Source organism: Columba livia, chromosome 9 (genome assembly GCF_036013475.1).
Source record: "Columba livia isolate bColLiv1 breed racing homer chromosome 9, bColLiv1.pat.W.v2, whole genome shotgun sequence".
Lineage (NCBI taxonomy): Eukaryota > Metazoa > Chordata > Aves > Columbiformes > Columbidae > Columba > Columba livia.
The window spans coordinates 3,320,134-3,347,879 of NC_088610.1; the positions used below are offsets into that span (position 1 = coordinate 3,320,134).

A 27,746-nucleotide genomic window follows, 5' to 3' on the forward strand; every position below is an offset into this window, starting at 1 on the left:
GATCAGAGCAAATTCCCTGAGATCCTCAGCGAAATGGCAAAGTCTATTTTTGTGGTTTAGCTTGTTCAGCATAAAAAAGGAGGGAGCATGTGACTTCAGCAGAAAATACAGATATAGCAGAGAAGCTACAACCTTTAAGCTGAATAACAGAATTGTCACAAGACTGAACAACAAAGACTTAAAATTGGAAGTTGGTTTCTAATCAGAGCAATACAGGAGTGACAAGAACAGTGTAACTTGGGGCTTTTATGCTGCAGTCACCTGCCAGAGAAAAGAGCTGGAACTGGTGACTCGACTTGTCCCTGTGCACCATGAAGTGGTTATGAGATAAGATATCAAACCCATAGGTACCAAAACCCATAGATACGAAACCAGTCAGACCTACCGGGTCAAGTACAGGGGAAATAAGCAGCCCAGGACCCCACAGGAACTGCCTGTCGACATTCCATGTCAGTTCATCTGTGTAGAACCTGGGAATGTGAGAAGGATATAGCAGTAATTGGTTTTTTTAAATTAAATACACCATTAACAACAAACCAAATATTTCAGGGTACTGATTGTCTAGAATCATGACTGAAGAGATGCAGATCAAAGCTGTGCTTTTTTGAGAAGGTAAACTCTTACTAGTTTGGTTACTATTCTCTACACGTCTGAAAGTATAGGTGTCTGTGTGTTCTTGACACAGCTTATTCAAGATTTTCCAGGCAAAGAAACATATATTCTAGTACAGATATACATGTGACGGTGGAGAATAATTTGATTAGCTAACAACATCTCATAGCAACTCGTAAGTGTGACTGACAATACAAGTGTACATGCAGAAACTACCGATGCTTTCCAATTATTCTTCTTATTAATCTAAAATGGTATTTCATGAATTGAATAGTTGTACATAAGTATTTCAATGTGCATTTTCATATTTGTTTAGACAGACCCTAAAAACACTTAGTGTGTCTGGTTTGTTTATTCCTCAAAAATATTACAAAGGCTGGTAAGTAAACTTACTCATGCAAAACTGGCCGTACAACGGTGTCTCCTTGAGTGTGAGCTTTATAAAAGAGTGTATACAGGTAGGGCAGCAAGGTGTAGCGAATGTTCAAGTAATACTTGGAGGTTCTCACCAAGGCTGAATCAGCTCCAAAGACAGCTGGATCCTGAGGCTGCAAACAAATATCAGATATTGTTATTTTCACCATGAAGAAAACACTTGTGAGGCTGAACCTCTCAGGTTTAGGATTTCATAAAGAGAGCTTAAGGTTCTGCCATTTTCAAACTGGTCAGCTACATAATCATCAGTGACAGCAATGATTGCTAGTGATGCTCTTAAAGGGGAGGTGGTAGTGCAACACAAAGAATTTTGTAAGACAAAGCACAGCTTACTATGTATCCTTCAGCATTGTGATTCCTGGAAAATGGGTAAAATGCTCCTACTTGCATCCACCGTCTGCAAAGTTCTTCTGTGGTGTCGTCGAAGAAACCACAAATATCTGCTCCGATCTTGAAAGAAAACCAGAATGTGTTGGATGTACAGTATGTTACACCTCTAGTGTCTACACAAAGTTTCTGGTTTTCAGAGATTGATAAATCCAACCTTAATTGCCAGCCAGAATGACCAAGCTATTCAACAAATCTGTACCTTTCTTCTTTCAAATTCAACTATGTTGTACAAAAATTTAACTGATTACTAGCTAACACTGCTTATTGTTCTATTTCTTCCAAACCTTTACCTTCCTGTTTGGTGCTAATATTGCACACATTAGGAAAAAAGCTCAGGAGTCACACAAATTGAAATCATGGAAAGGAATTTGGCTTTTTCGCTTACAAATGGATGTCTCTATTTAATTTGAAATAAGAAAAATAGCAAAGCATTTCACATCAATCAGTAGTGTTTAAAAATTACTAGAATTAACAGGTATCTTGGGATTTATAAGATAATATGTTTGTTCCCCACATTTATCTCGACATACACACTGAGCTGCAGTAATCAAAATGTGGCCTAAACCAAAAATCAATAATTGGAAAAAAAAAAAAGTTAAAACAGGATTCCTAAAGGGGATTAATTTGGAGCTGAAAATGTAAAATGGTTCTCTAGTTAGAATTTGATTAGATAGAGATAGAGTTATTGTTTATCCATATGTTTTGAAAGAATGTCGCAAACTAATGTCATACATATGGAATTCCAAAGAGGTTGAAGTCCAGCATTCCAGGTATTGCCCATTTTATGTGATCCCATGTTGCTGCATTATCTCCCAGCCAGTGTCCTGTGTGCTTTCCTGATCCAACAAAAGTAGACCTCGAAATAAGGTAGCTTCGTTTTCCAGGGAACACTTCTTCGATGACTCTTAAAAGCAAATAAGACTGGCATTAGGCAAAGGAAAAAAGACAACTAACTTGATTTTATAGTTTTATATAAGGCAGATTTACACTGACTGATTTACAATAATTATTCATCCTGGCGATGTGGACTCCTTTACAGGTGTCTTTTAGCAAAGTTTGAAACATTAATTTTAAATAATCTTTCTACACAGCTTTGACAAGTAACGTGTGGCTTTTACTACCAACTTCGGTTAGTAGATGTTGCCTTAGCTGCATTAGGTTAAATATGACAGAACATTTTCCAGGAATTGGGTTCCTTCAGAAGTGAAATCTCTTGCTGTTTTTGAAAGTGCAGACTGTTCCTTACTTCTTTGTTGATATGGCCATGGAATATCCATAGAGACTGTGGACATCATAATGTTTCCCCCACTTCTGCACTGCATCCATGCAAAGTGTCTTGGAAAACATAAGCCTGTCAAGAATACCTTCAAAAAAGGAACGCAAATATCACTTCTATAGTACATTTTAATTGTTAATATTTCCAATCTTTAATGTACATTTATGACATTCAGGCCTTTTTTTTTTTCTTTAATGTTTGCACTAAGGCCAGTATTACTACTATGAAACCAAAATGCTACTCTTGGCTGCTGGTTTGATTCATCTTTGCTGTGACCTTTTCCACTCTTGAGCTTTGCACCCATGCAAGGAATAACTGAGAACTATGCTCTAAAATTCTGCATCATTATCTGACAGCATGTTGTCAACCTATTACTTAATACAAACTATGAACCCCATTTAATTTCTGCATACATCTCAAAAACTACTGATAGTGAAGGAAGATCATTTTATTACCAGAAATAATGAAGGCAATGACAATATCCAGTAATTCAAAAAAGGCAAAAAGTCAGTTATATAAACCGTGCTTTTGATGAGGGTCAAAGTATACTGGTATTTTCTGTCAATAGTAATGTTCAAACCCCACCTATAAGAGCTGCACTAAAATCACTTTGCATCCTTGTAGCCAATTGCACAGTAATTCATGAGCCTTTTACTATTTTGTTTTCTGGTTAAAGTAGATGGACTTACTGGGAGTGAAAGGAGGATAGTTTAAATCATTCGTTGCACAACCATCTTTTGAGCCTTGAACGAAGTTGGATACTTCATTCATATCCTGAAAAGATAAGATGCAGAATAAAACAAAGTTTCCTCAAGAATATTTTCTTTCCTAACAAAGTCTTACATTCTCTTATCCTTTAAGGAATAATGACTTAGAACTTAATACCATACAATTTAGTCTAAACACATAAAGTGATTAGATATTCTTAAACATCTACTTTATAATTCTTCCCAAGCAAGTATACTTTGAAACTTTACTGTCTCCTTCCATTAATATTTTATTTGGCAGTACTGTAAGCGCATTTCTGTGTACATCCCTGTGCAGGAAAAGCACCCATGGAAGAAGAGACCAAATTAATTGTGGAGACTCTGTAGTTTAGTGACCAATTTGCTTCACTCAAATTATTTGATCTCTGTGCAGTCTCACATGTCATAGCTTGACCTGATGGAACCACGTTCAGAAAAAATAAGTGAGAAAAACTCATTGCATCACATAGCAGCTCAAGGGCCGTATTTTGCTATACAGATTACTTTAAAATTCGCACAGCTTTATAAAACGCATGGCAAAATATTCAGTAGATTCTTGTTTTCTTTCAAAATATTGCTTTTAAAGTAGGAAAAACACAAGAAGAATAAAGGGAAGAAAGTGCTGAGACAGGGATTAAGTTTAAGTATGGATTTCCTTCAGGCACACACTTTTAGAAGCTTAATTATAGGATATTCCTTTAAAAAAAACCCCTAATCTGGTCAGTCAAAACAGTTCTTAATCTCATCTGATTTCTATGAACTGTATCCAAAATCCACTGTGTCAGAGTCTATTTTAGTCCTTTTGTGGGAGAACCTGTCTAGGGAGCCTGATTTTTCCAAATCCTTATCTGGAATAGCAAGTGCAGATTCACTAACCAGAAATTCCATGAGCTACTTGGAGCATAGATACATAGGTCATACGTATCATATATAATAAATTATATTGTATTATGTTATGCTATGTTATATTACATTGCAATATTATACCCTAAGTTAAGGGCCTCTTTAGGATGTCACTGAGCAGGTACGTAGGTCTCCAAATTCGCCATTCTGAGTACAATGATGCACCAGTTGAAGAATTTTAAAGTGTCACTAAACATCACACACCGATCATTTAAATGCCACAATTAATGATTGAAATTAAAATTTAAAATTCAAATTTGAATTGCAAATTCAACACCAGGAGACATACACAACCTGCACTGATTTCAAATCTGTAATAGTAAATATCTCTTTCAAATTTGTAATAATAAGCATCTCTTTCAAATTCAATGCAAATCGAATTTGATAAACTTCTATCCTTGCCTGTTTTTAAAAATAAAAATGAAAATGGAAGTCCTGAATTACTTACAATCCAGATCCCATCATACGGCACTTGGTTATAAAACAGTCTGAATTCTTCCACCCACCAGCTGGTGCAGTCCGGGTTGGTGAAGTCTGGGAACACAGTTTCCCCTGGCCACACCTGCAATATTAAGCCAGAAATAATTAATTACACTTTCAATAGTATTAAAAAGAGTTCATAGAATCATAGAACAGCCCAGGTTGGAAGGGACCTTGAAAAATCACCTGGTCCCACATTTCACGGGAAAAGAAACCCAGATGAGATCATCCAGGATCCTGTTCAACCACATCTTGAAAACCTCAGTGATGGGGACTCTACCATGTCCCAGGAGAGGTTGTTCCAGTGATCTGATTGTTCTCACTGTAAAAAATTTCCAGTACAACTTGTACCCCTTGCCCCTCATATTCTTCATGTGGCTCATTGTGAAGATAAAGCCTACTCTGTGTAGCTGCCCTTTAAGTACTGCAATGATGTGATGAAACCCCCCCTGAGCCTCCTCTAGGGAGAAAATACCTAACTCCTTCCATCTGTCCTAATAGAGCAGGAAAAATGCATAAAAGAAACATTTCTCAATAGAAGTTAAAATTATAAATTAAAAGGATAATGTGGGAGCTGATTCTTCAGTTACTACTGCAAATAGATAGGGGCTGGATGATTAAGTGTCCCTTGGCTCTTCAAAATGCTTTAGTTTCCCTTTTTGTTTAGTGTAAAAAAATACCAAAAAACCACCAAAAATCAAGGAAGGTTGAGAAGTATCATATCCTAAGCGAGACCTTATAAACTCAGTCCTCACTGGCAGGTAATTTTACTGAAAGAAGCAATTTAGAAAATGAGAGCTTAAAAGGAGCACCCTGACCTAAATTAAACTGTAGCAGTGACAACAGACCAAGTTCAGATTCATTAAAAAAAAAAATATTACCTCCCCAATTAATGCTGTTACTCCATCTGATTCATTAACCCAGACTTTTTTGCTCTCTCCCCTGACGTAGCTTCCATATGGACTACCATCAGCTAGATTCTGTGTGCTAATAGCAGGATCCTAAAAAACAAATGTTGAAAATGAAAAATAAGAAGCAACCAGGATATACTGTATCAATTATTACAGACTACTAGAACGTTAGGGAATAAAAGCAATAGTTACATAGAATAAGCAAAGAATAATAATAAATAGTTGCAATGGTAGTATTTACAAGGAAAAAGAAATAGTAAAATTCTTACCAATATGATGATATATTTTTGTCCATATTCGTGCATATAATCTGCAAATTGAGGGAGATCTTGAAAATTCACTTTGTCATAAGTAAAATCTTTCCTTTCCTCCATATAGTCTATGTCCGTGACCTGAGCATCCTGAAAGTGAATGGAGTGCAGCTTTAACATGAGAAGTGATATGTAAAGATTTTGTATGCTAGTCCAACACAATTTCTTCTGACAATTCCCATTTGTCCTATAGTGAATTTACTGCCGCCTGGCAGAAAGTTTGCTGTCAGGACCATTTGCAAACAATGTGCATCTCATCTCATGCTTACAGCCCTAATTAATGGTACTGACAGATCTTTTGTGCCTAAAAAGACCAGCATCTAACATTGACAGAATTTAAATGAATATGTATATTGGTATCCTTTCTAGTAGCCCCTGGATGTGTTGCTATTTCATTGCAGTTGCCTGGCTTCAAGAGATATCCCCTTAAATCCAAATATTTCTTCCTCAACTCTTAGCTTAATATTAGGGTATTTTTATTATATTTAAGCCATCGAGCTAATGTAATCTGAAATCTAATTTTAAAAGTTAATTAGGCTTTACCTTTGGCTGTCAATTAAGAATAATACGTGGTTCTGTAATTGTTCACAAGATAATTTAAAAAACAAAATTCCATGGATTAGGAAAAATTAGAAGGTAACTGAATATAGTTGGAAAGTAGACCTTAAAATATATCACAATAAAGTGCTCAATTATAATGTATTATAATTAAGCCCCAATATGTCCCACATTTTGACAACAGGTCTACCATAAAAATGCATAAAAACCTTTCCACCAGAAACCCATCTATTAGAACTTTACTGATTTAAACTGATGTGAAATGAACCAGTTGTGGAACAATCTGGTCAGGATGTCTGGGTCATTGCTCCTGCAGAACTCTGCCTGCGCAGCATTTCTGCCCTTCTCCAAGCCCATACTTACATACGGGAGCCCAGTTGCCCTGTTCCTCTCCACGACTCTCTTCACCTCATCCAGAGACCCGTAATTCCAGCGGCTGAGCTGGAAGCCCAGGCTCCAGTAGGAAGGCAATGCCGGCAATCCCACAAACTGCAAGTCAAGAGCAAAAATCCCACGCGCTGTCAGGGGACACTGCATGTGTCCCCTTGGTGCCCATTTGCCTAGATCCACACTCCTCAAATCTATTTGAATAATATACATTAAGCTTGACCATTCTTTAAGCCCACTCTTTAAAGTGTCACTGAAACGTAAGCGAAACACAACAAGTACAAAAGATGCCAGTGATATGACCATAAAATCATGATTTACCTGTAAGCACATTGTCTACTCTACAATATTGCCATAATCACAGGAATTATATCCAGAATGAGCCCCAGCAAGGAAGCATAGCTTATTCCATGTGGACCATTGCTAGTTCCAAATCCACTGTGTAAATCAATCAGGTCGCACAGACAGATGAATTTATTAGTAGCAGCTACAAACTTCTTGGGCCTCAAGCTGCTGCGTGGTCTTTGCTCCAGCACATCCAGCAAAAGTAATGCTTAAGTTTCAGCTGCCCATCAGAGACCAGCTAAAAACATCTGCATCCCAGCTTAATGCCAGCTAGATATTGCTAACTGCAGCAGTCATATTAGGGATATACTAACAACTATGCTTAGCTAAATGTATTTTAATGAATAGATAACACTGTGAAGACATACTGTCATATAAAGTAGTAAACACAAATAGACAAAAAAAACACAACAAAAAAATCCCAAGCACTTTTAAACATCTGTTCAATGCACAGCCTTAGGTAAAGGTACCTTGATGTACTCCTGGACTACTTGCTCTGGAGTGTTCCCCAAGAAGATGTAGAAATCAAGGATTCCACCAATGGTTCTATAGGTCACTGCGGGAGCAGGCTGCACCACGAACTCTGCCAGACAAGAGTATACAAAATCAGTTCTGGATACCAGCTAATTCTAAAATCACTTTGTAATTTTCTAATTTGTAATTAGAAAATTTATCTAAGAAAAAAATATACAAAACAAAAATACTTAAGAAACCCCAAACCATTAATTGAACCTGCAATGAAGGAGAAATGTATTCAGAAGACAATTTTAAATGTCCATATTTCCATTCCTTTACATCCTACAGAGAAGAGAATCACAGGAAATCAAATGGCTCAACCTTTATCTTGAAGTTTTTAACTTTCCAGCCTCAAGAGATGTGAAGAGCTCTGAAAAGCAGAAACGTATGGATGCTTATCTAAAGAGACTAAGGACCATTTCCCTTCGAGTATAGCTCACTCCAAATTTAGGCTCCGATTCCAGTGTCGTGCACATCTGCACAGGCATCGGAGAGTTTTCTGACCCTCAGGTTTCCAGTTCGATCTTCATGTTAACTGCACACTACTTACTGTTGAACACTACAGTTTTGATTCCAGTCCCACCGATCATTTAAAAATTTATTTATCTGCAATGGTCAGAGCTCCAGAGAAAGTTCCCTTACCCATGGCATTGCTGTTCATTAGGAAAACACCAAAGGAGGCTCCAGTGCTGTCTTCCAAACACAGGAAGAAAGTTTGAACTCCATATAAGTTATGCATTTCCTTTAAGAATAAAATGGAAAAGTAAGCTGATTAAAATCTAATAACAGTATCTGTTCTGGGATATTTCAAAGTATATCACAGGTAGAACTTGAAACTTCTCAAAATGTAGTAAGCAACAAAAATAAAAATCCTGACACTTTCCTGCAGTTCTGTTTTCTCTTTCCTGACATTATTCTCTTTTATGAGAACATTCTCCACTAAAACAAAAGTTTCCTTAGATATATACATAACAAATGCAGGCAGATATGATGGAACTTTGGGCAAGCCTGCATATATTGCAGTACTATTTCTGGGTAACATATGCACATCAGGCAAACAACAGAAATTAAAAGGTGTTTTCGTCACCTTTCAACATATAGTAGATTTTACATCCAATCTATATTACTATTAATCCTGCGAGGCAATCATTTTTGCATCTAATCTATGGAAATAAGAGGGTGCCTTGTTAGTTTTTCATTTCCTTTCTAATGTTTGTTTTGTTTTCCCCTGTTTTTATTAGCAACAAAAAGCTTAGAAATTATAACAGTTGTTTTCTTGGTTGTGCTTCTTCCCCTACAAATCAAAACTCAGAACAAATTAACAAGAAACAAAACTGGAGGAATCTGAAATTAGACTAACTGGATCCTGTTCACTGTTAGATTAACTTAATGAGTCAACACTCAATAGAGCCATTCAGGTAAACCTGGGAACATGGTGAGAAGGTGTCTCAAGGCAAGAGGAACAAATTCCAAATTACTAATTAATTAGATATAGTGATTTCACCCTCTATTTTCTGTTAGTGTATCTCCTATTTGAGCACAACACTGAAGTGCTCTCTTAAAGTAAAGCAAATGGGTTGTTTTTTAAAGGAAACTGAAGGCATAGTGACAAATAGTCTTACAATTATAGAAAAACGGGTACTCTGGAAATCTTTTCATAAAGCAGCAGCCATACAGACTATAGAAACAAGTAACTGCTGACAAACATATTCTATCTTGTAAAGAGACAGCAGTTAAAGAGAACTTTGCCATCACTTGCTGAGCTACAAGGATGTTAACTGAACAAGCGTGTGTCATCTGTACTGAATGCTGCACACAGCAATGCATTAGGACATATTGTTATTTATTTTGTTTATCCTTAGAAAGCGAAGACTCTCATATATTAATGTTTATCAACTGGTTTTCAACTGCATGTCAGCATAAAAATCAAAATATTTATAAAATGCTATTCCTCAGGGAACTTTCATCAGTATCATCCAGCTTTTAGTAATAACATGCAGTGCCTGAAAAGTCTTTGGGGAAAACAACTCAATGGATATTATTAATGTGTCTACTGCATAATAGGCTTGGATTCCAGAAATCATCTGCAAATAACAAAAACCAGTCCTTACTGCAGAGGGGCCAATATCCCTGCTGAACATGGGCCAGGTTTTCCAGTTCACGTCATGCCGGTACTGCTTATGCACGTGCTCTCCCACACCATAAATGTTGATGCTGGGTAGTTTGATTGACAGCTGTAAGAACTGGTCAGCATACTGCAGTGGTCCTATGGTGGTATCAAACCTGAAGAAACAAGTTAAAATATATATATATATAATATCAAGAACTGTTGCAATAATTGTTTCTACTCCTTTTAGTTAGAGCTGGGCAGCAGGTCCAGGTCTCCATCCAGAGACCTGGAGGAGCAGGAGGTGTGATTGTGTGGGGCTGGAGCAGAGTGAGCCTTGCACAGGTGACAAGATGACCAGTGCCTATAGATCCCATAGGAACCTCTCACACAAGTGGCCCATCGATTTTCAGGGGTACATTTGTGCTCCTCTCTTCCATCAAAGCTTCCCACCCTGCATCTGTTGTACTGAATCTCTGTGGCTACTCACGGTAACGGGACAGATGGAAAAGTTCTGTGGGTGGACAGAAGTACAAAAATAATCCACTCCATCAGATTTTGCAAATCAATCACAGCTTTTTCTTGCCAGAGAAGATGAACAAGACCCGCTCTTGAGTCCTGCAAGGCCAGGGACTACAGGGAAAGGCAGACCATGGCTATGTGCAAACCCTCCAGCAAACCGAGCATAGATGAGCACAGATTAAAGTGATAGCGTGATACTTTGTATGGCTTAAATCCCATTTGATGGCTATCAGATATCCTGTGGCAAATTCTGTAAAGTAACTGCTAAGCTTTTTAAGGAATGTGAAGTTGGTGGCGTTGAAAATAGAGACTGCTGTATACATCTGTACAAACACAACAAGCTGGAGATCAATATTTCTCCATAACATCTATTAGCAAACACACAGTAAAAGTCAATTTCATTAATAAAGTTTCTCCTGTTAATTTAACTTTGCATCTTTCACTGTTCCCTTTCATCAGAGACAAAAATGTTCACCTTCTTAACAAGGATTACGAGAGCTTCAAAACTTAAGCAAAACCTAATTTTCACTCCCTGTCTCTATGAGAGGGACTTGAGGAAATCTGAGCAGTGCTGAAGCACAGAGAACCATCAAAATGTGGTCATGTTCTATCATGTAACAAGAATGCTGGTATTTTGGTCACATTTGTCTTAATGATATAATTAAATATCTCCCTAAGAAGCCAAGTACACCAGAATGGTTGAACCACTTTGCATTTCCCTAACAACACCAAATCGCATTCTGGCTGAGGATCTCCCACAATTCATCAAAACAGTTAATTTCATTCCTTTTGAACTTAATCATGTTAATTTTCCTCTTTAATTTCTCTAAGACTTGGAATATTTGGCAAATGTATCAAAATTGACCCCAAACCAGTAGTAGTTTGAGTTTCCCTCAGGCTTCACTTTTTAAAGGTAACAATCATAAACAGAATGTAATTGTGAGTCAAACCAAATTTAAAGCAGAGAGCAACTGGAATGAAGCTGATCCTCGGATTTGAAGGTTATCTTTGGCTTCATTAAACCAAGAGCTTACAGGGATCTGCGGAAACACAGTTTTTCCCCAAAAACAGAGAAAATTATGTATTTTTAGACAGCAAACTACCTCAATATGTATTAACATCATATAAAATTTCAAAATAATATGCCTTTTTCTTCTCACTTCAGATGTCTTAGTACACTATAACTATATTTATCACTTTCAGTTTATCGTTATCAGTAAGTTCTTTTACACGTAAAGAGGTCCTTAAACTACTAAATAAATACACAGTGCATTAGTGATCACAAATACTGTACAAACAAGCAACAAAAACCTTGCTACACTTTTAATCTGCTCCTTTACCTTTCTTTTTTTTTTTTTTTTTTTTAAGTTAAAACTACTAACACTTGAGAGAGACTTCATAGGTCAAGTCCTCATCTGATATATTTCTGTCCAGTTTTAATGATTCCAAGGACTATCTTGCCCATCTGCTCAAAACCTGTATTGAAACTAGCTTTTTTGGGAGGGTAAACTTTGTGTTTCCAATGAAACTACTACAATCTTTCAAGTTGTCTTGCAAATGAAGAATACGGTGACCAGAACTTTCTTTTGGGTGGCTCAAGTGTAACAAATGATGATGGAAGGTCGTAGGCTTTAGAACTATCTGGATAATTACGAAATTTATAATGAACTGCAATAACACATTGATCCCCACTCCCCCTTTTCCAAAGAGACCTCCTTTTCATTTGGTTGTTAAAGAGTCGGGAGAAAGCACTCATCTTGTCTAAACAGATTTATTAAAGATTAATCTTTGAGGGGCTGCCTTTACCCCATGCTAACAACGGCTTTCTTCGAGACACTCAAACTCAGAGTCAAGCATTGCTGTATTTTTTTTTTTCCCTTAGAGACAGAAAATGCATCCACTTTTATCAAATTAAACAAAAGCCTCTGGAAAATATAGACAACCTTGCAGAGCACTGTGTCAACGTGGTTCTATTGGACCAGGCTTCTTATTCCCCCTCCATATACCTGATTAATCAGTCAGGCACTACTGAATACTAAGTCCACCTTTGTGCTCTCTATAATTGCAAATCAATCATTATAGAGGACTCTGAGCAAGAAAACAATACTAGTAAGTGCACAAAAGTAGCTGTTAATTAATTAGACTTGAAGCATTGATAACCCAACTGGCCTAGCACTCTGGCAGGTAATCATTCTTGGACAGGTTTAATAAGCATGTTCATCCTGACACTTCCCCCTTCTCATGGGTCTTAAGGCCATGCCATCAGGTTTGTAGTTTTTTTTTATTTACTTATTTTAGAATCTAAATGAGATGAAAGCATCTAATATACAAGTCCATCAACTATTTTGTAATACTTACAGTATTACATGACCAGCTCATCAGTGGCTTGCACCAGCTGTTCTTGGGTATCATAGGTCTAAAGGACAACCTGGTTTTGGTGATTCAGGTTTTCAGCATGATTGCAACACTGGCAAGGAGTCCTTCAGATAATAAAATTCCCTGAGTTGATGGAGCAAAGTAGCTGTAGAGATTTCCCTAGTATTGGTTGAAAATGAACAGAGAGCCAGAGAGAAACCTGTTCTGACAGAGCTCTCCATATCACAGAATTTATTTCCAAAGGCCTCGCAGAAGCCCTTGCAGAACATCCATCAGTCAAAAGAAGGGAAGTAGTTTATTTGTCTGAGAAGGCACATGGCGTCTTGGACATACATTGCTTGTGTGGCAACATGGGCTCTCAGAGAAAACCAACAACATCTGGGTTATTCAGGAAAAGCACCGATGTTACTTACAGCACTCTGCCATTGCTCACTCTGGTCACCACGATGCCAAAGGGGTTCTGCTTCACTTCCACTCTGTAGTTTAAATTGGAGGCTGCGGATCCAGTGAAAGGCTGCACATGCTCATGAGGGACTTCAAATCTTTGCGTTTTAGGATCAGTGATCTGCACATATTTAAACAAGAGAAGTATTGGGCCTCTATAAACTAATGCCTAATTCAAACATTTTCCAGCATTAACACACAGTTCTGACTTGGGATATTCCCACCCCTATCCCAATTTATCTTCATCTTCATTGTTATTCACTTCCAACTTTCATCAGTTATTTTCAGCCATTTCCCTCATCATACTTGACTCTGTGTTTCTTTGTCTCAGCAGGAACCCACAACAAGAGGAAGGTCTCCCCCAGAAGAAACCCCACTCAACACCAGAACCCACCGATACCCCACGTTCATGGCACAGACTGTGGAGTTTTCCATAGAAAACAGAAATCATTGGAAGACCTAATGTTGGCTGTCAAAGTGACTGGGAGATACAGCCAGGCTGTAAACAAAAATTAAGTAAATACATTTATCCCCAAAATGTTCCTATAATGAGGAGAAGAGGTAGATATCATAAAAACTGAGGTTTGCAAAGACCTCAGTAATTTTTCATGCAGAAATCTCACTGTGCTAGACCTTCATTAACCTGATGCATTGCAACACTGGAGAGGACAAAGAAAGGAGGAGACGAGCACACCAGTGGGAGTCGTGAGAGTCCATTAGAGAGATTAATCCAGCCCTCCTAACCTCACCACCAGTCTAAAATCGAGCACAGAACGTGAACCTTAAAACAGCATAGAGAAAAGATTAACCTTGAACCTGAAGCGATTTGCTGTCTGATACTCTCCCGTGAGGAGAACAGTGTCAATATCATTTCCAAAGAGAGAAGGTGATGGCAGCCTTTTTAATGTAGCCTCGAACCCTTGGAAATAAATAAAAAAGCCATAATGTTATTGTGTTTAATTGACCATTGGCACATGCATAAATTGGGGAGCTCAGCACACAGCTCACCTGCCTGAGTTGATCGTGTCGACCCATCCACTCTGTAGCCGTGGTTTGAAGCGAAAAAACACCAGGGCACACTGGTGTCACTCTGGGGACTCCAGCAGCAGCCACGCAGGTTGCAGGTGCTCTGATCCAAGGACATAAGTGGCACAAATGAGCTGATTTCACACAAATAAAACCTCTACACTAAAACCATTAAAATGCACATAGAGTGGATTTTACCCCAAACACCAGAAACCTTAATAATATCTGTGATTAGATGAACTCCTTATCTGAAAAGTCTATCAGGTGAATTCAATGGCACAGAACATATTAAATAGAAAGGATTTTCTTCTGGATTCAGAGTAGAAATCTGCATACTAGACATTCATTCTTTCTTATAGCTGCAAGATATGCAGGCAAAATTAACATTTAAAAAGAATTGTTGAAAGATTTAAGCCGTGACAGATGTAGTATAGTCTGACCAAAAGTCATACACTGGAGAGGTGGTAGAAGTTACTATTGGTTTAATACCTAGTAACCATCTGAGTGGTAAACTTCTACATACGCACAACTGATCATCATGTGTAATATCTACATTTTAATGTCATTTTCCAGTATCAGAAATGCTCAGATTGTTTCTGCAAAACCTTAAATTAAGTCAACTTTTTTTTTCAAAAAAAACCCCAAGCAAATAAATTATTTAAAGCATATATCTCAGCATAGTGGCACCAACCTTTACACTACCTTTCAGTAGTCCAATAAGCTACAGTACCTTTGCTTTACTGTTAGGAATTAACTTATCCACGTGCTGTTTGCGTGAGTTTTAATGTTTGAAGATAAGATTTGGGTAATACATCACTAAGTTTCCACACGTTTTTCTCTCATTAAAAACTCAACTCGTTACTTAGGGCAAAGGGCAGCAGTAACACAAACAGTTTCACTGAGGGCAAAGAGCAGCATCCGTAAGCAATCCCAGGTATCCAAATCCAACATGCAGATCTTTAAGTCCTTCCCCTCCACCTGCCCACTAAGAGAAGCTGTTTCTGCCTTCATCTGACTGTGCTCAAATGTTTTTGGTATTTATGTCATGCTTATTTAAAATATTCTGCAGCTTGGAATGGGCAGAGTTGATCCAAAAATCTCTACTGCTACTGTCCTGGGTGGCACTTTGTTTAGGGTTGTAGAGCCCAGCCTGGCTGGTTGCAGGTCAAATGCTTTTCTCAGCCTCTGAATGGAGTAAAGATAAAACAAGTCCAGCCCAGAAATCATGCAAGGGCTGGAGGAAGGTACAGAGGGAGCTCACAGACCCAGTGCCATGGGAAGACTTAGGACATTTATTCGGTAGCAATTGCACAGAGCACAGAAATCTCTGCAAAACCACCCATGATAAAACGCAGATTCATCAAATAGAAAAATATCTGTCTGTCTGTCATGTACTCATCACATCAGAAAACATGTCTGCTGTCATTTTGATTAGCTTCCAAGCAAAAAACATAGTTGCAGGAGAGATACAGTGACTCTTTTCCCCCCACATCGATCCACAAATCTCTGCACTTTCTAAGGCTGTCAAAAACTTATGCTCATTTTCCACCTTCCCGGCTCCCACCAGAAGAACTCCCTATTTCCCATTTAATAAACTATTTCAGAGTAAATTAGAAGCAGCACCAATACCCCCAGGACTGCAGAGATCCCAGCTTTGCTCCCTTACTTAATTTCCTTCATAGATAGGGGAATATCCTAAATACCTAAGAACAGAGTCACTACCTCCATCCTCTTATCCCTTCCTAGACCCACGACTATCCCATGAAATGCAGAATAGCTTGAAGAACACATTTTTCTAAAGCCTGGTAGCTCAAGCATCTGCATTCCCAACTTCATAAGCACACTTTTCTTTTTCCCCAGCCGCTTTTCATGAATACTTATTGACTATTTTCAGCAGTTACTTTACAGTCCAGTGATACTCTTCTAGCTAGATCTTATTCTAGAGGATTTGTAAGCTATAGCTCTGTGTTTTTTGAGGCACGTTGATCTTGCTGCATAAGGCAATAAATACAGAAGTGCAAAATCAGTTACACTTAACACGGGGAAAGGAGCAGAGTTCATCCAAAGACATTGGAGACGCTTTTATAAAAGCTATACTTTGGTGTAAATAAAACTGTGAGCCGATCAGAGCCTCTGAGCTATAAACTCAACAGAATAGATACCAATACCCGATAAAGACAAAGAGAAAGTCAAAGCTTAATTAGAAATGTTCCTAGATATGAGGAAGCAGTTTACGCTGGGGTACAATGTGAGATGGCTTCTTAACACTGAGCAGAGCACTAAGGATTAAAATAATTGTTTAAGTGCTGAACTAAAATGTTTCTCTTGTGTGCACCCAAACAAACCTCTACCAGCAGGATATTTTGAGAAAAAAAAACAAACCCAAACCAAACCAACAATACAACCCCCAAGCCTTCAGAGGTCTCAGTCCAATAATGGACTGCAATAGCTCTGCTCAAGATAATTCATTTTTTACTGGTGCATTCTTCTTATCTAGTCAAGCTTCATGACACTTTTTTACAGCAGTGAATAGTTAATAAATATCTACTTTCTTTCAGCATGTCCATCTTCGTCAACCTTGTAATTGGTTAATAAATATCTAATTGCTTTCCATACTTCTATCCTCTGCAATCCCACTCATTTTCTAGATTCATCTAGGACATCTTCAGCAAATAAAGAAATCAGGACAGAAACTAACCTGCTATATGAGTTTAGGCAAATAATGATTTTCCCTGACTGTTTCAAAGGTAGTAATTAAAGATTAACATGATCTGTATGACTGTTCCTACCATGGTGTTCTTGCTCCCGGGGGTGGTGAGGGACCCAAAAGAGCAGAGGCTGTGATTCGAGTCTTTACTAATCTGTTCACCTGCAGGATTTTATTGAAATATATATATGATAACAAACCCCAAGGCATGACAGAAGCTTTAACAACTGTCATTTCTGGAATTAGACTGGGAATTTCCTCGGAGACTGAGACAGCTGCTTCACAAATTTTTATACTGCTGTGAATCACATAAACATCACACATCATAATATATTGACTATTTTTCCTCCTAAGCTGCCCACCCAAACCAAAGAAAGATGTCAGACATCCACCAGTTTCCATCAGAAAATGAGAACATCACAGAATCACAGAATGTCAGGGATTGGAAGGGACCAAAGCTCATCCAGTGCAATCCCCCTGCCGGAGCAGGAACACTTAGATGGGGCTACACAGGAAGGTGTCCAGACGGGTTTTGAATGTTCATAGTAAAGACAAAAAATATTAACAATAGCAAAAATAATAATAACAGCCTTTCAAGACCAACACCTAAAAAAATGTTCTGAATGTGATAGCACTGAAAAATTAAGATAATACTTTTCATTGGGAATCTTAACTCATAGATTCTTAAGCCAAAAGGTGATTTCTAAACTCTGTGCTCTCCTAGATAAGAGACACCACAACCAAGGCAGAAAGACACTGAGATTCAAAGTGGTGCTGAAAGAAAACTGTGACCATATTTTTCATATCATAAAAGTCTTGCACATCTGAGTAAAGTGCATCCTCACCTGCTCTTTCTGAACTATTACAAATACTAGTACTAATTTTGTTTCCACCTATCTCTGAACCAAACCGCTGGGTAGTACTTCAGCAGTGATCTTCAACCTTAGACAGAAAATTGCTACAGTGGCTACAAAAACCAGAGCTTCTGTTAATGGGCTGAAAGGGTTCTAGACTTCCCTGCAAAGCATTCAGGCAACCACAGATTAAAAAAAGGTTAAGAAAACAAATGATATAGTAGAGACAAGTTAAATTTATCATCAAGCATGAGGCTTTATGGGATAAAGCCTGTTCTGTAATTTTTCCTAGAATGTTTTCAGACCTTTGTTGCTATTTGATCCGGGATGCAGTCAATTCTCTCCTGTATTAAGATGTTTGGACAATCCGCTGAAAATTCTGTTAGGGACAAAAAAGGAATGGGTTATTACCAGGATTTCAAAAATGTAGGAATAACTTGATTATCTCTTAACTCAGTAACTGCTTCTGCTGGCTATTTCTCACCATCCTGAAACTCTAACAATTATAGATGCAAATGAGTGTAAACTGTTGCCAATGTGATTTACTTTTACCTTTGAAAAATTGTACACAACTATTTCAGATAAAGGTAGGATAATATGGGTGACATTGAAAATTTCATTTCTTAAGGTATCCGTTAATCCAGTGTTCAGTAAGTCCTGTAGCTCAATATGCATTGCTTCTCATGAAAATACATGCCGAATTGAAAGTGGAATGACTTTTCTTTGTCTTAAACGGTACATATGCTGTTGTCGTAGGTGCTCCATTCCGTGCAATGCTGTTATTCCATAGGAGCCTGAATTACAGTATCAGGTAAAAGCACCTTAAAGCTCCATTGAGATGTTCCACTAGGTTTCAGATTTGTCAGACTGAATTTAAGGTGACCTCTTGTCAACTGCAGCTGACAAAAGTGTACCCAATGGTTGTTTTCAGATTCTCCCAACACTGATGGAGCGCTGTCTATGTTTGGAATGAGAACTCTGAAGTGTAGAAATCTTGTCTCAGGCTGAGATGCACACAAATGCAGAGACTCATCTGTTTGCATTATCTGCAACACACGCACTTGTACTTTCTGCCCAGGGAGACTCGTACTCACCTTGTGACAGAAACAGGCAGAAAATAGGCAGATAATAGCCTGTATGGGGAGTTTCTCAAAACACCAGATGTTTGTTGTGTATTAGCAATTATTTTTATTTTGCTGGCATATTCACCTCCAAGATTTTTTGCTTCAGTCTCCATGTGTAAATGGGGCCACTCACACAAAAGGAAACTGTATGTAAAGCAGGGTGCTCTGTATCACATCGCCATAAGAAAAGCGGTTTCTAATGTACCAATACTAAGTTTTTAGTATTACAATGTAAGTTCCACATAATTTGGCTGCTCCCACATAGTCTCCCTGACCCCTTTTCTTTTTTTCAGTGCTGTGTTTTTTATCCTAAAATTTTTTGGAATCATACCACTTCTGTGCTTATAAAACAAGTCCAGTCTTGGCAGGAAAGGATGAAAGTTTTTTCATGACAATAAATTCTGAGCCACTCTATTTATTATGATGTTAACAACTGCTGACTTTACTCCTATTATCTGTAGGAAGAACCGAACATGATACGCGTTTGGGAAATGATAAGAACATAACTGTAACATTGACAGTCAGTACTTCACTTTTTTTGCCTTTAACAACACTTACAGTGTTTTTTCTTTTTTTTCCCTTCAATTGAATGTCCATGTTCTTGAAAAGTCTGAATCAAACAGTGACAGAATTTATGCCGATGTTTACTTCCTGAAGCTTTGTGGCACTTACACCAGTCTCAGCAAGCAGAGATGAGCAGCTCCCACTGGGGGTTTTTGCTCTGGTCCTACAGCAGCAATGGGAAGAAGCACTTACCTGGAGTTTTGACTCCGGGTTGTCCTGATGCTAAAAGCCCAATGAGGACACAGGCTACACAGACCACCAAGCAGAAGAGGGCGATCAGGGTGACTTCCAGCCCACTGAATTTCCTCTTGCCCATCTAGATCCAGAGAAACACGGTTGGTATAAGGAAAAGAGAAGTAACAGCTTTCAAAACTCTAGAAATTGCATTACTAATTTAATAAATTAGTGAAAATTAGAAATTATTCAGGTTTTAAACCATGTACCTTAATCCCAGGGCTTGAGTAACACTCTTAAAGGACTATGTGCAATAAATCTCCAATTCAGGGTAATTCACACAGCACGGATTACCGCATTATTACACTAGCGGGCAATCACTGAGAAATGTGTTTTGTTCCCTGCAAACCACTTCACATAGAAACCACAATTTTCTCCTGAGATTAACTATGGGGTTTCTTATGTTACTGAAATTCCTGAAACAGAAAACAAACAAAATCTCCTTACTTTTTTTTTTTCCTTTTTTTTAATTTTTTTTTTTAATTATTTTTGCAAGTTTTCTTTCCTTCTTTAGAACAAACACAAGCTATATCCTGCTTTATATAGGAGTATGTTGATTTGTTAAAAGCGTACTTGGCAAAAACCTCTAATGAGCTCTGATTGCGTGCTCATTACACTTGGGAAAGGCAAGACATAGGTTAGAGAGTAAGTTACTTATTTGTAAAGTGGAAGAACACAGCACGTGTGTCAGCCCGTGGGATTTCACTGGGCCTGCAGTTCAGTGAAAGTAGAAGAAACAGGTGCAGGAGGTACACTGGTTGCTGCTGAAATCACAATTGAAAGGAGGGAGGGTATGTAAGTGAAGTCAGCACTTTAAACTGCTGTGTAAAACCTCTATTTTTCTCACTATTGCTTTTTCGTGAGGCACAGAGGGGCAAGACGTGCTGGCTGCAGAGACGAAGAACAACACCATACCATTAACGCTGCACTATGCACCGGCAACGAAACTAATTAAAACTAATCTCTAGCACACAGATCAATACTCATTGGCAGCTGCTACTGCATTTAACATTTGGTTAAGAACATTTAACCTTATGAAACAGCCTTAAATACAGAGAAATTGGTTCTTTCTAGTTAAGGTAAGAAACTGTAGGAATATGTGTGCATTGCACTGGTATATCTAAACATGTTCACATGTTTTAGTGATGACCCAAAGGAGTGAAAAATAGCTTAGAAGAAGCTTTTATTTCTGTGAAATAATGGTTTAAGCCTATTGTATATACTTGCCTCCCATTTTGTCCTATTAATAGTATATCCTATCATCCCACCTGCACCCCTATTCATGGAGATCCCACAGCCATGGGAATGAATGAAGAGTTAAAGCAATACTGGTCCAACACGAGTCCTCAGCAGAGTAAATCAACTGTTCAGATAACTAAGTGCTTTTCAGTATGGTGATTAATAAAGAAACATTTAGAAATAGCATACTGCTATTCATGTTTTCTCCAATAATATCAAATTTTGTAGCAAGTTTTAATATTCTATTTATTGTTACCCCCCCAGGGAACACTGTATTTATAGTCTGCAACTCCACTGTATATAGAAAAGCATACATTTTTAAGGCCTGTTGTTTACAATGAAGAAATGACACTCCAGCAGTTCCTGTCCTGAATTCCTTTAACACTGCCTCAATACATGTTGACTAGGAGTCCTAAAAAGTAACATTCCTTTTTCTGAAAACTAGAATTTTACTAAAGTTCTTGTCATCAAGCCCTACACTCCCCATTCCGCCTCCAACTATAACATTACATTTCAGTTCTTTCCTCCTTATGGTCTCCTCCAAGACCTGAGACATTGAAAATAAGGCTTTATAATTTATAAATGTAAGCTCTGTTGCATGATGTCTATTCAGCAGTGAAGTAAAGGTCTCCAGAAACCTGGATGCAATAGAAGACACAACATACCTTAAAGCGTCTGTGCCTCCTTCATCTGCTGCTTTCGCTTGTAAAGCTCAACATCAAAACCGATGCTTTATCCTTTGCTGTTATCAGCTCATTGCATTGTTTGCTGACCAAGCTACCAAGGGCAGGTACATACATGATTACAGTCAGATTGCAGAAACTCTTTGGACTAAACTGTGTTGCTGTGATTATTTCAGCCAAGGAATGGCTGGTTAATTAATAATATTTTGGTTCATTATGACGCATCAGGTTCTGCAAATGAGAGAAAAGCAGCAATAAAATTCCAGTAAGTTTACCCAAGTTGCATGACTAAAGTTTTTATTCTCTTATTTTTCCGTATCTTGGTTACTAGGGAACCTTCACAAGAAGTCATTAACTGTTCTCAAGTGAGGAAAAAGTGCTATTAAAATAGTTGCAGGAGATCATTGCATTTATGACCATTAGAACTTTTTTTAGGAATGAACTATAAAGTATTAATTTTAATATGAATATAAACAGATTTCATGAGATACTAACAATAAATGTCAAAGTGGAAGAAAAAGACGAAAGACTAACATGTAAAAGACTTTATAAGGAAGAAGCTTCAATCATAATCTTAATGTGAAATATTAAAACATAACTGGGTTTTGTCTTTTTCTCATGACAGATAAAATCTTAACATTAAACATTTATTTTTCAAAGGAAAGCTTTCAATTCATAGTATCAAAGTATTTACAAGTTATTTTTCAGTAATGTAGAAATGGCTCAGAAGTGCCACTTGTATTTTTGAACTGTTCTCAAACTTATTCAGTTTTCTGAATATCTCACCTCCTACTGTGAAGTGCGGGAATGAGATGTGTCCTCTCGGAGCACAAAGGGAATAGTCCTCTCTTCCTTAGTCAGCACTTAAAAGAAAGAAAATCAATCATATATATAGAGCACTGGGGCTCTCCTGCAACCATTCATCTTTACACAAATCAATGCCACTGCTCTCAATGCCTCTGTTTTTGAAATGCAGCCTGTTATTTAACTATCTCACCCGGTCCACTCCACTGTATGCCTGCATGTGTGTAAGTAAGCTCTGGAAATGTAATTCTAGCATCCCTTTCAATATTGCTAATATACTGCTTTATGAGGTCATGTTGAGAAATAATGGTTTCACATGGATTATGAAGCTATCAATGGTCTGGGAGGCCTGGGGGTTTTGTTTGATGTATATCTGTTTTCCAAGGTTTATATCTTCATTTAACTGTTCCAGGGAAGTAGTCAGTCTGGCAAAGCATATGGTGTTTCAGTTAAACCTGTCTACAATCACCCTGCCATCAATATAACCATTTGCTTAAGTGCTTTCCTTAATTCACAGTGCTGCAAACTTCTATTATCAATCACCTGGTGAACTTTTTCTATGCAACTTGAGACCATAAAAGCACTGAACAAAAAGGTCTCACAAGAGGGTTAACCAGCAGGTTTCCTTGCTGAGTGTATTTTCAGTAGTCTACAAAGGGTACCAACAATGGGGCTTTCAGGTCAAGATGCGATATTGAACTCCAAGAAGGAGGAATGGGGAAGGCTCGTCAGTCAGGGACACTGGGAGAGCATAATTACAACCAAGACCTCTATTAAGTCAAGAGCTGGAACAATGTGGTCTCTGCTGTGTCTTGCTTTGGTTTCCAGAAATTAAGAACTGATTCATTTCTGACAGCTGGTAAGCAGAATTACTAGAAGCCCAGGAGTATAGGCTGGACTGTGGAGAATCATGTAGGAAAACAAACTAGGAAATTAGGTACTGCTAAAAATGTAGTCATTTAAAAAGAGACATTAATCTCTTAGTTTTTAACAGGTCCCTTCTTAATTAAATCACATACAACTTGAAAAAGTTGTTAGCTGGTCACAGTTAACTTCCTGGCTGTAGTCATTCAGACAGTTGTGCTAATAATTGAGTTTTCAGCTAAGCAACCATGTTAATAAAAATAAATATCTTATTCTATTTCTATGGTTTCACAAGATTTCATTTTTTTTCACTGTTTCTGTATCAAACATTTACTTTAAGTTACAGTTTGGAACTCTTAATTTGTGCCAGAAGTGGCTTGTAGATTACCAGCTTAGTCAGAAACGTAATCATTAACCACCATGGAAGAACATCTATCAGAGATCCAACAGGAGAACACTCCTGTACTCCCCACATGTGATTTTAACATGGCTGAAACCACTCTATAATCCCAGTCCAGCAAACTGAGAAGTCTTCAGTGCAGCTATGGTCATATTCAAGGAAAGAAGAAGGCTGAGCAGTTTCTGGAGGCAGCAATGAGGAACCCCATGTTCAAAGACTCATTCCTCAATGGGAAGAATAAATTATCTTGATTTTCCTTCTGCACGTGACAAGGCAGCTGCCAGCTGAGGTTGCCTCCTTCTTTAAACACCGGATACAGCCCTTGTTCCTTCAGAAGGAGATACCAGCCCTTATCACCTTTTTGTGTACTGAAGTGCAAGTGACTGATCAGTGCAAAGAACCACAGGTCTGTGCTCCACTCCCAGGTCAGCTGCCAATCACCATGCACTCATTACCTGCTTGCTTCGTGACTTTTCCGTTTGGTAATGAAAATGGTTCTGTGGATGTTTCTGAAGTCATTAGACAACGGGCACTGTGTAAACGTGGAATAATGGTCTTACTAAACTGCAACCTGAGATAAAATCAGGCAAAGATGGGAGAGCTTCAATGAGAGCTGAGAGAAGATTCTGCTCTAATGACTTACATAGTTAAAATTTGAACAGATTTGCATTACTCTGGTGTGAACAGAATATTGCAGGGCCTCAACAAAACATATATGTCACTGTGAGGTCACATTAAGTGAATTATGGTTTGATTAGTGACATATAAAGCTTTGTACCAAGAGAACAGAAGAGGTACAGGAACAGGGGCCCATGCACAAGTCCCCCCCCCCCGGCAATACAGTCATAATTGTACTACCATTTATATCTAAATATATCTGCATATATCCAAACATTACAAATCCTGCATACATTGAGTAATAACTTACTTTTAGTGAGATAAAACAAGCATCATAGTTAGGCAAAAGTTAAATAATTGGGTCAAATCAACATTTATGTGAGAGTCTCAGATTCTACATGATACAATTGAACAGGCTGTTGGCAAGAGACTCAGTCTGTTCCTGCTGTAACTCTGCTGCTGAAAGACGGTTTATTCTGGTGATGAATTTGCTCCCAAGAATATCAAGACATGTTGGCAAACTAATGAGGCAGATGCACACAAGCAGAAAACTGGTCCAAATTCAGCACGGCTCTTAGAGGGCTCCCAGGAAACCCTCAATAAAATTCCGCTATCAAATAACAAGCAGGTTGCATGGATGTTATTCCTGTCCCCAAAATCTTGCTCTTTGACATTGAAATCACAGAAGATTTGCTCCAGTGCTCAAATGAAAAGCAAAACAAAACAACTTTGAAAATAGGAGCACAGCTCCTCTTCACACTGAAAAACATCAGGTTTTAGAAACTCAGAACTATAACTACACTTTTCCCGCACTTATAAAGAAAAGACTGGGTGCTTTCAGGGTTATTTCTCTTTTTACACAAACAGTGAATAAAATACTCAGAGCTGAAGCAGAGGCTGAAGACTAGAACTCCTTAATTTGAAAAGAGTATCTTGCCCTTTCGGCTGAAGTCATCTCATATTCTCTCTGGCTTAATCAGCGTTGAATTATTAAACTACACTGGCACTGCTAAACAGGAGCAAAGGAAAATTTAGGTTGATACCTCTTCCCCTTCATTTTTTATAGATTGTACTTCATTTTTTATAGATTGTACCTTATTTTCTTTATCACACGAGTCAATGGAAACCTGAAAAAAAGTCCTCAGACCTTTGCAGAACACCATCGAGCAATGCAAGCTATAATGAGTCAGGTGAAATTCAACCTGAAGAAGGTTTAGCACGCACGTTAACCAGTTCTTCAGCACTTTTCAAAGATTGCAGTGAAAATATAAATGCTCTCCACACCACAGGCATCTTTTTCCTCTTTTAAGCTTCAATAACCAGTGTTCAACAGAGAGCTTTGAAAACCAGCGTGAGACAGCTCTTTTATGGAGATTTCTAGATGGAAGCTTTACCAGAGTTCCCTGGGAAATTCTCATCACAGCTCCAAATCTGAGTGTGTAAGGGACACTGTTGTTCAGCTTTGCAACATATTACATGCTGCTGAAGAGGACACAGAAGATTCCTATGTTTAGGAAATAAAAACAACAACAACTGTGATTCAGTTTTATGGAGAAAATGAGCAAGACAACTCCTAATGAAAAATATATTTTAAAAATGTACCTGTCCAGCAGTCTCCTTCAGATATCAAACTGAGGTTAATGCAAATCTGGCTGAGCAAGACAAAGAACTGGGAAAGCCTCACAAATGTATTGGAAACATCTTTTTCCCCAAAGAGACTCTGGAGAGAATGAATTAATTCAAAGTCATCTCATTTTCCCAAAGACCCTCACAGTTCAACGTTAGATACCCTGAGTTTGGTCTGAGACAACAGCAGCATTCAGTTTATAGCAACTGACAGCCAAAAGATTTTGATTTTGTTTACTCACCAGATGCAGAAATAATGTCAATTGAATAATTTCTTTGGCATGGAAAAGTAGAACATGTTTGCAGTTCATTTTCAAACTATGTGTAGTTCTTCTAAAAGAAATGCAATAGATATTTTATAAACTGTATTGTTTGTAGATAAATAGGTTTCTGTGTGTCTAAACCATGGGCCTTTATCCTAATTCAAAAACCACTTCTGAGCCAAAAAAATATGGTAGAAGTAATGAACATAGTCTGAAATTCAATCCCAGTGCATTATATGAATTTTTATTAGGTCTAGTTAGAGATCAGTACAAGCCATAACAGTGATTGCAAAGATAAGAATTCCACCTGAACATGCAGAAATTTTGCAGCTCTTAGTACAAATGAGGAAATGACTTGTTGCTAATCTCTAAAATACAGCAATAATTGCTGAAAGTCTTACTGTAGTTACTGCAGTACCTGTTTCTCAGGAGCTTGTGATGATTCAGTTCTTAAGAGAGAAAATCTGAGAAAAAAACTGCTATAACAAGGCTTCTAAAAAAAAAAACCAAACCCAAACCTCTCATTCATTTTTATAGCTAGTGAGCACAAAAAGCAGGAACTGAGGAGGAGTCTGATGTAGAGGGAACAAGTGTCATGATAGTTTGAATGATAATCATGAATATAAATCACTTGATTATGTCTGTAAATTAATAACTGGTGTTCTTCAAGATAGCAAATGGTAGGTCTTAATAGATCCAAAGCTTATGTACTGTCACTATTTATTATCTATCCTTTCAGCTGAGAAAGGAATTACAAGATTGCACAGAAAAGGTACATTTTCTCTTTGCCTGTTCGTGCTTCAGGATATTGAAGTATCAGTAAGTGTTTAAGAGCGTTACTTGATCAAAATCTATTGTTTGCTTCTTTATTGTTCAAGCTGTAATGAGATAGCATTAGGAATATTCAAAGATTTAAAGTGTCCTACAAGGAGGTGATTTCAGCCTGTCATTTGTAGCTGACAATGTTAATTTTAGGATTGACTTCACTGCCTAGAAATAAAGGGGGAAAAGGAGAACTAATATTTGTTTCCAGCTAATTACTGGTTCCTGATAGTACATATAATTCATACAAGTATAGCACCAACTCTCAGCTACATCCTCACAACTCTGCTCTGCCATCTCAAGGATGCTCCAAAGGGTTTTGCATTGTCCGTGTCCTTAAGGAAACTTCGGGTTGCTGCAGCACGTTCACACTGAAGCCTACTGAGGGCTCTGCAGGTCCATAAGGTGCAACAGCTGCCTCTGTGACACCCCCCTCAAATTTTTTTGTGTCCTCCCCTCCTTCACCTTTACCTTGTTGAGAATCTGACAGTCTCTTTAGCAGCAACCCTGATCTTCCTGCGCTGCTTTGGGCAATGTGCAGAGCATGGAAAGGCGTTTCGATTTGCAGTTTGATGAAAACCCCCTGAAAAAGCTGAAAA

The 27,746-nt window shown here is 38.0% G+C and overlaps 1 protein-coding gene across 1 annotated transcript in view; it reads right to left on the bottom strand.

The window, feature by feature from the left end:
• SI (sucrase-isomaltase) overlaps positions 1-22,664 on the bottom strand; it is a 53,437-nt gene extending 30,773 nt beyond the window's left edge. Inside the window, exons 1-20 of the mRNA XM_065073477.1 lie at positions 22,537-22,664; positions 21,733-21,981; positions 19,787-19,910; positions 18,212-18,285; positions 14,328-14,448; positions 14,129-14,238; positions 13,289-13,440; positions 9,982-10,153; positions 8,513-8,612; positions 7,825-7,937; positions 6,986-7,111; positions 6,023-6,154; positions 5,724-5,843; positions 4,811-4,924; positions 3,403-3,487; positions 2,684-2,801; positions 2,170-2,341; positions 1,381-1,497; positions 1,006-1,160; positions 386-470 (exon numbers count right to left, since the gene is read on the bottom strand). Coding sequence (XP_064929549.1) covers positions 386-470; positions 1,006-1,160; positions 1,381-1,497; positions 2,170-2,341; positions 2,684-2,801; positions 3,403-3,487; positions 4,811-4,924; positions 5,724-5,843; positions 6,023-6,154; positions 6,986-7,111; positions 7,825-7,937; positions 8,513-8,612; positions 9,982-10,153; positions 13,289-13,440; positions 14,129-14,238; positions 14,328-14,448; positions 18,212-18,285; positions 19,787-19,910 — 2,190 coding nt within the window. The 5' untranslated portion in view covers positions 21,733-21,981; positions 22,537-22,664. The remainder of the gene's footprint in view (positions 1-385; positions 471-1,005; positions 1,161-1,380; positions 1,498-2,169; positions 2,342-2,683; positions 2,802-3,402; positions 3,488-4,810; positions 4,925-5,723; positions 5,844-6,022; positions 6,155-6,985; positions 7,112-7,824; positions 7,938-8,512; positions 8,613-9,981; positions 10,154-13,288; positions 13,441-14,128; positions 14,239-14,327; positions 14,449-18,211; positions 18,286-19,786; positions 19,911-21,732; positions 21,982-22,536) is intronic.
• Positions 22,665-27,746: the final 5,082 nt, after the last annotated feature.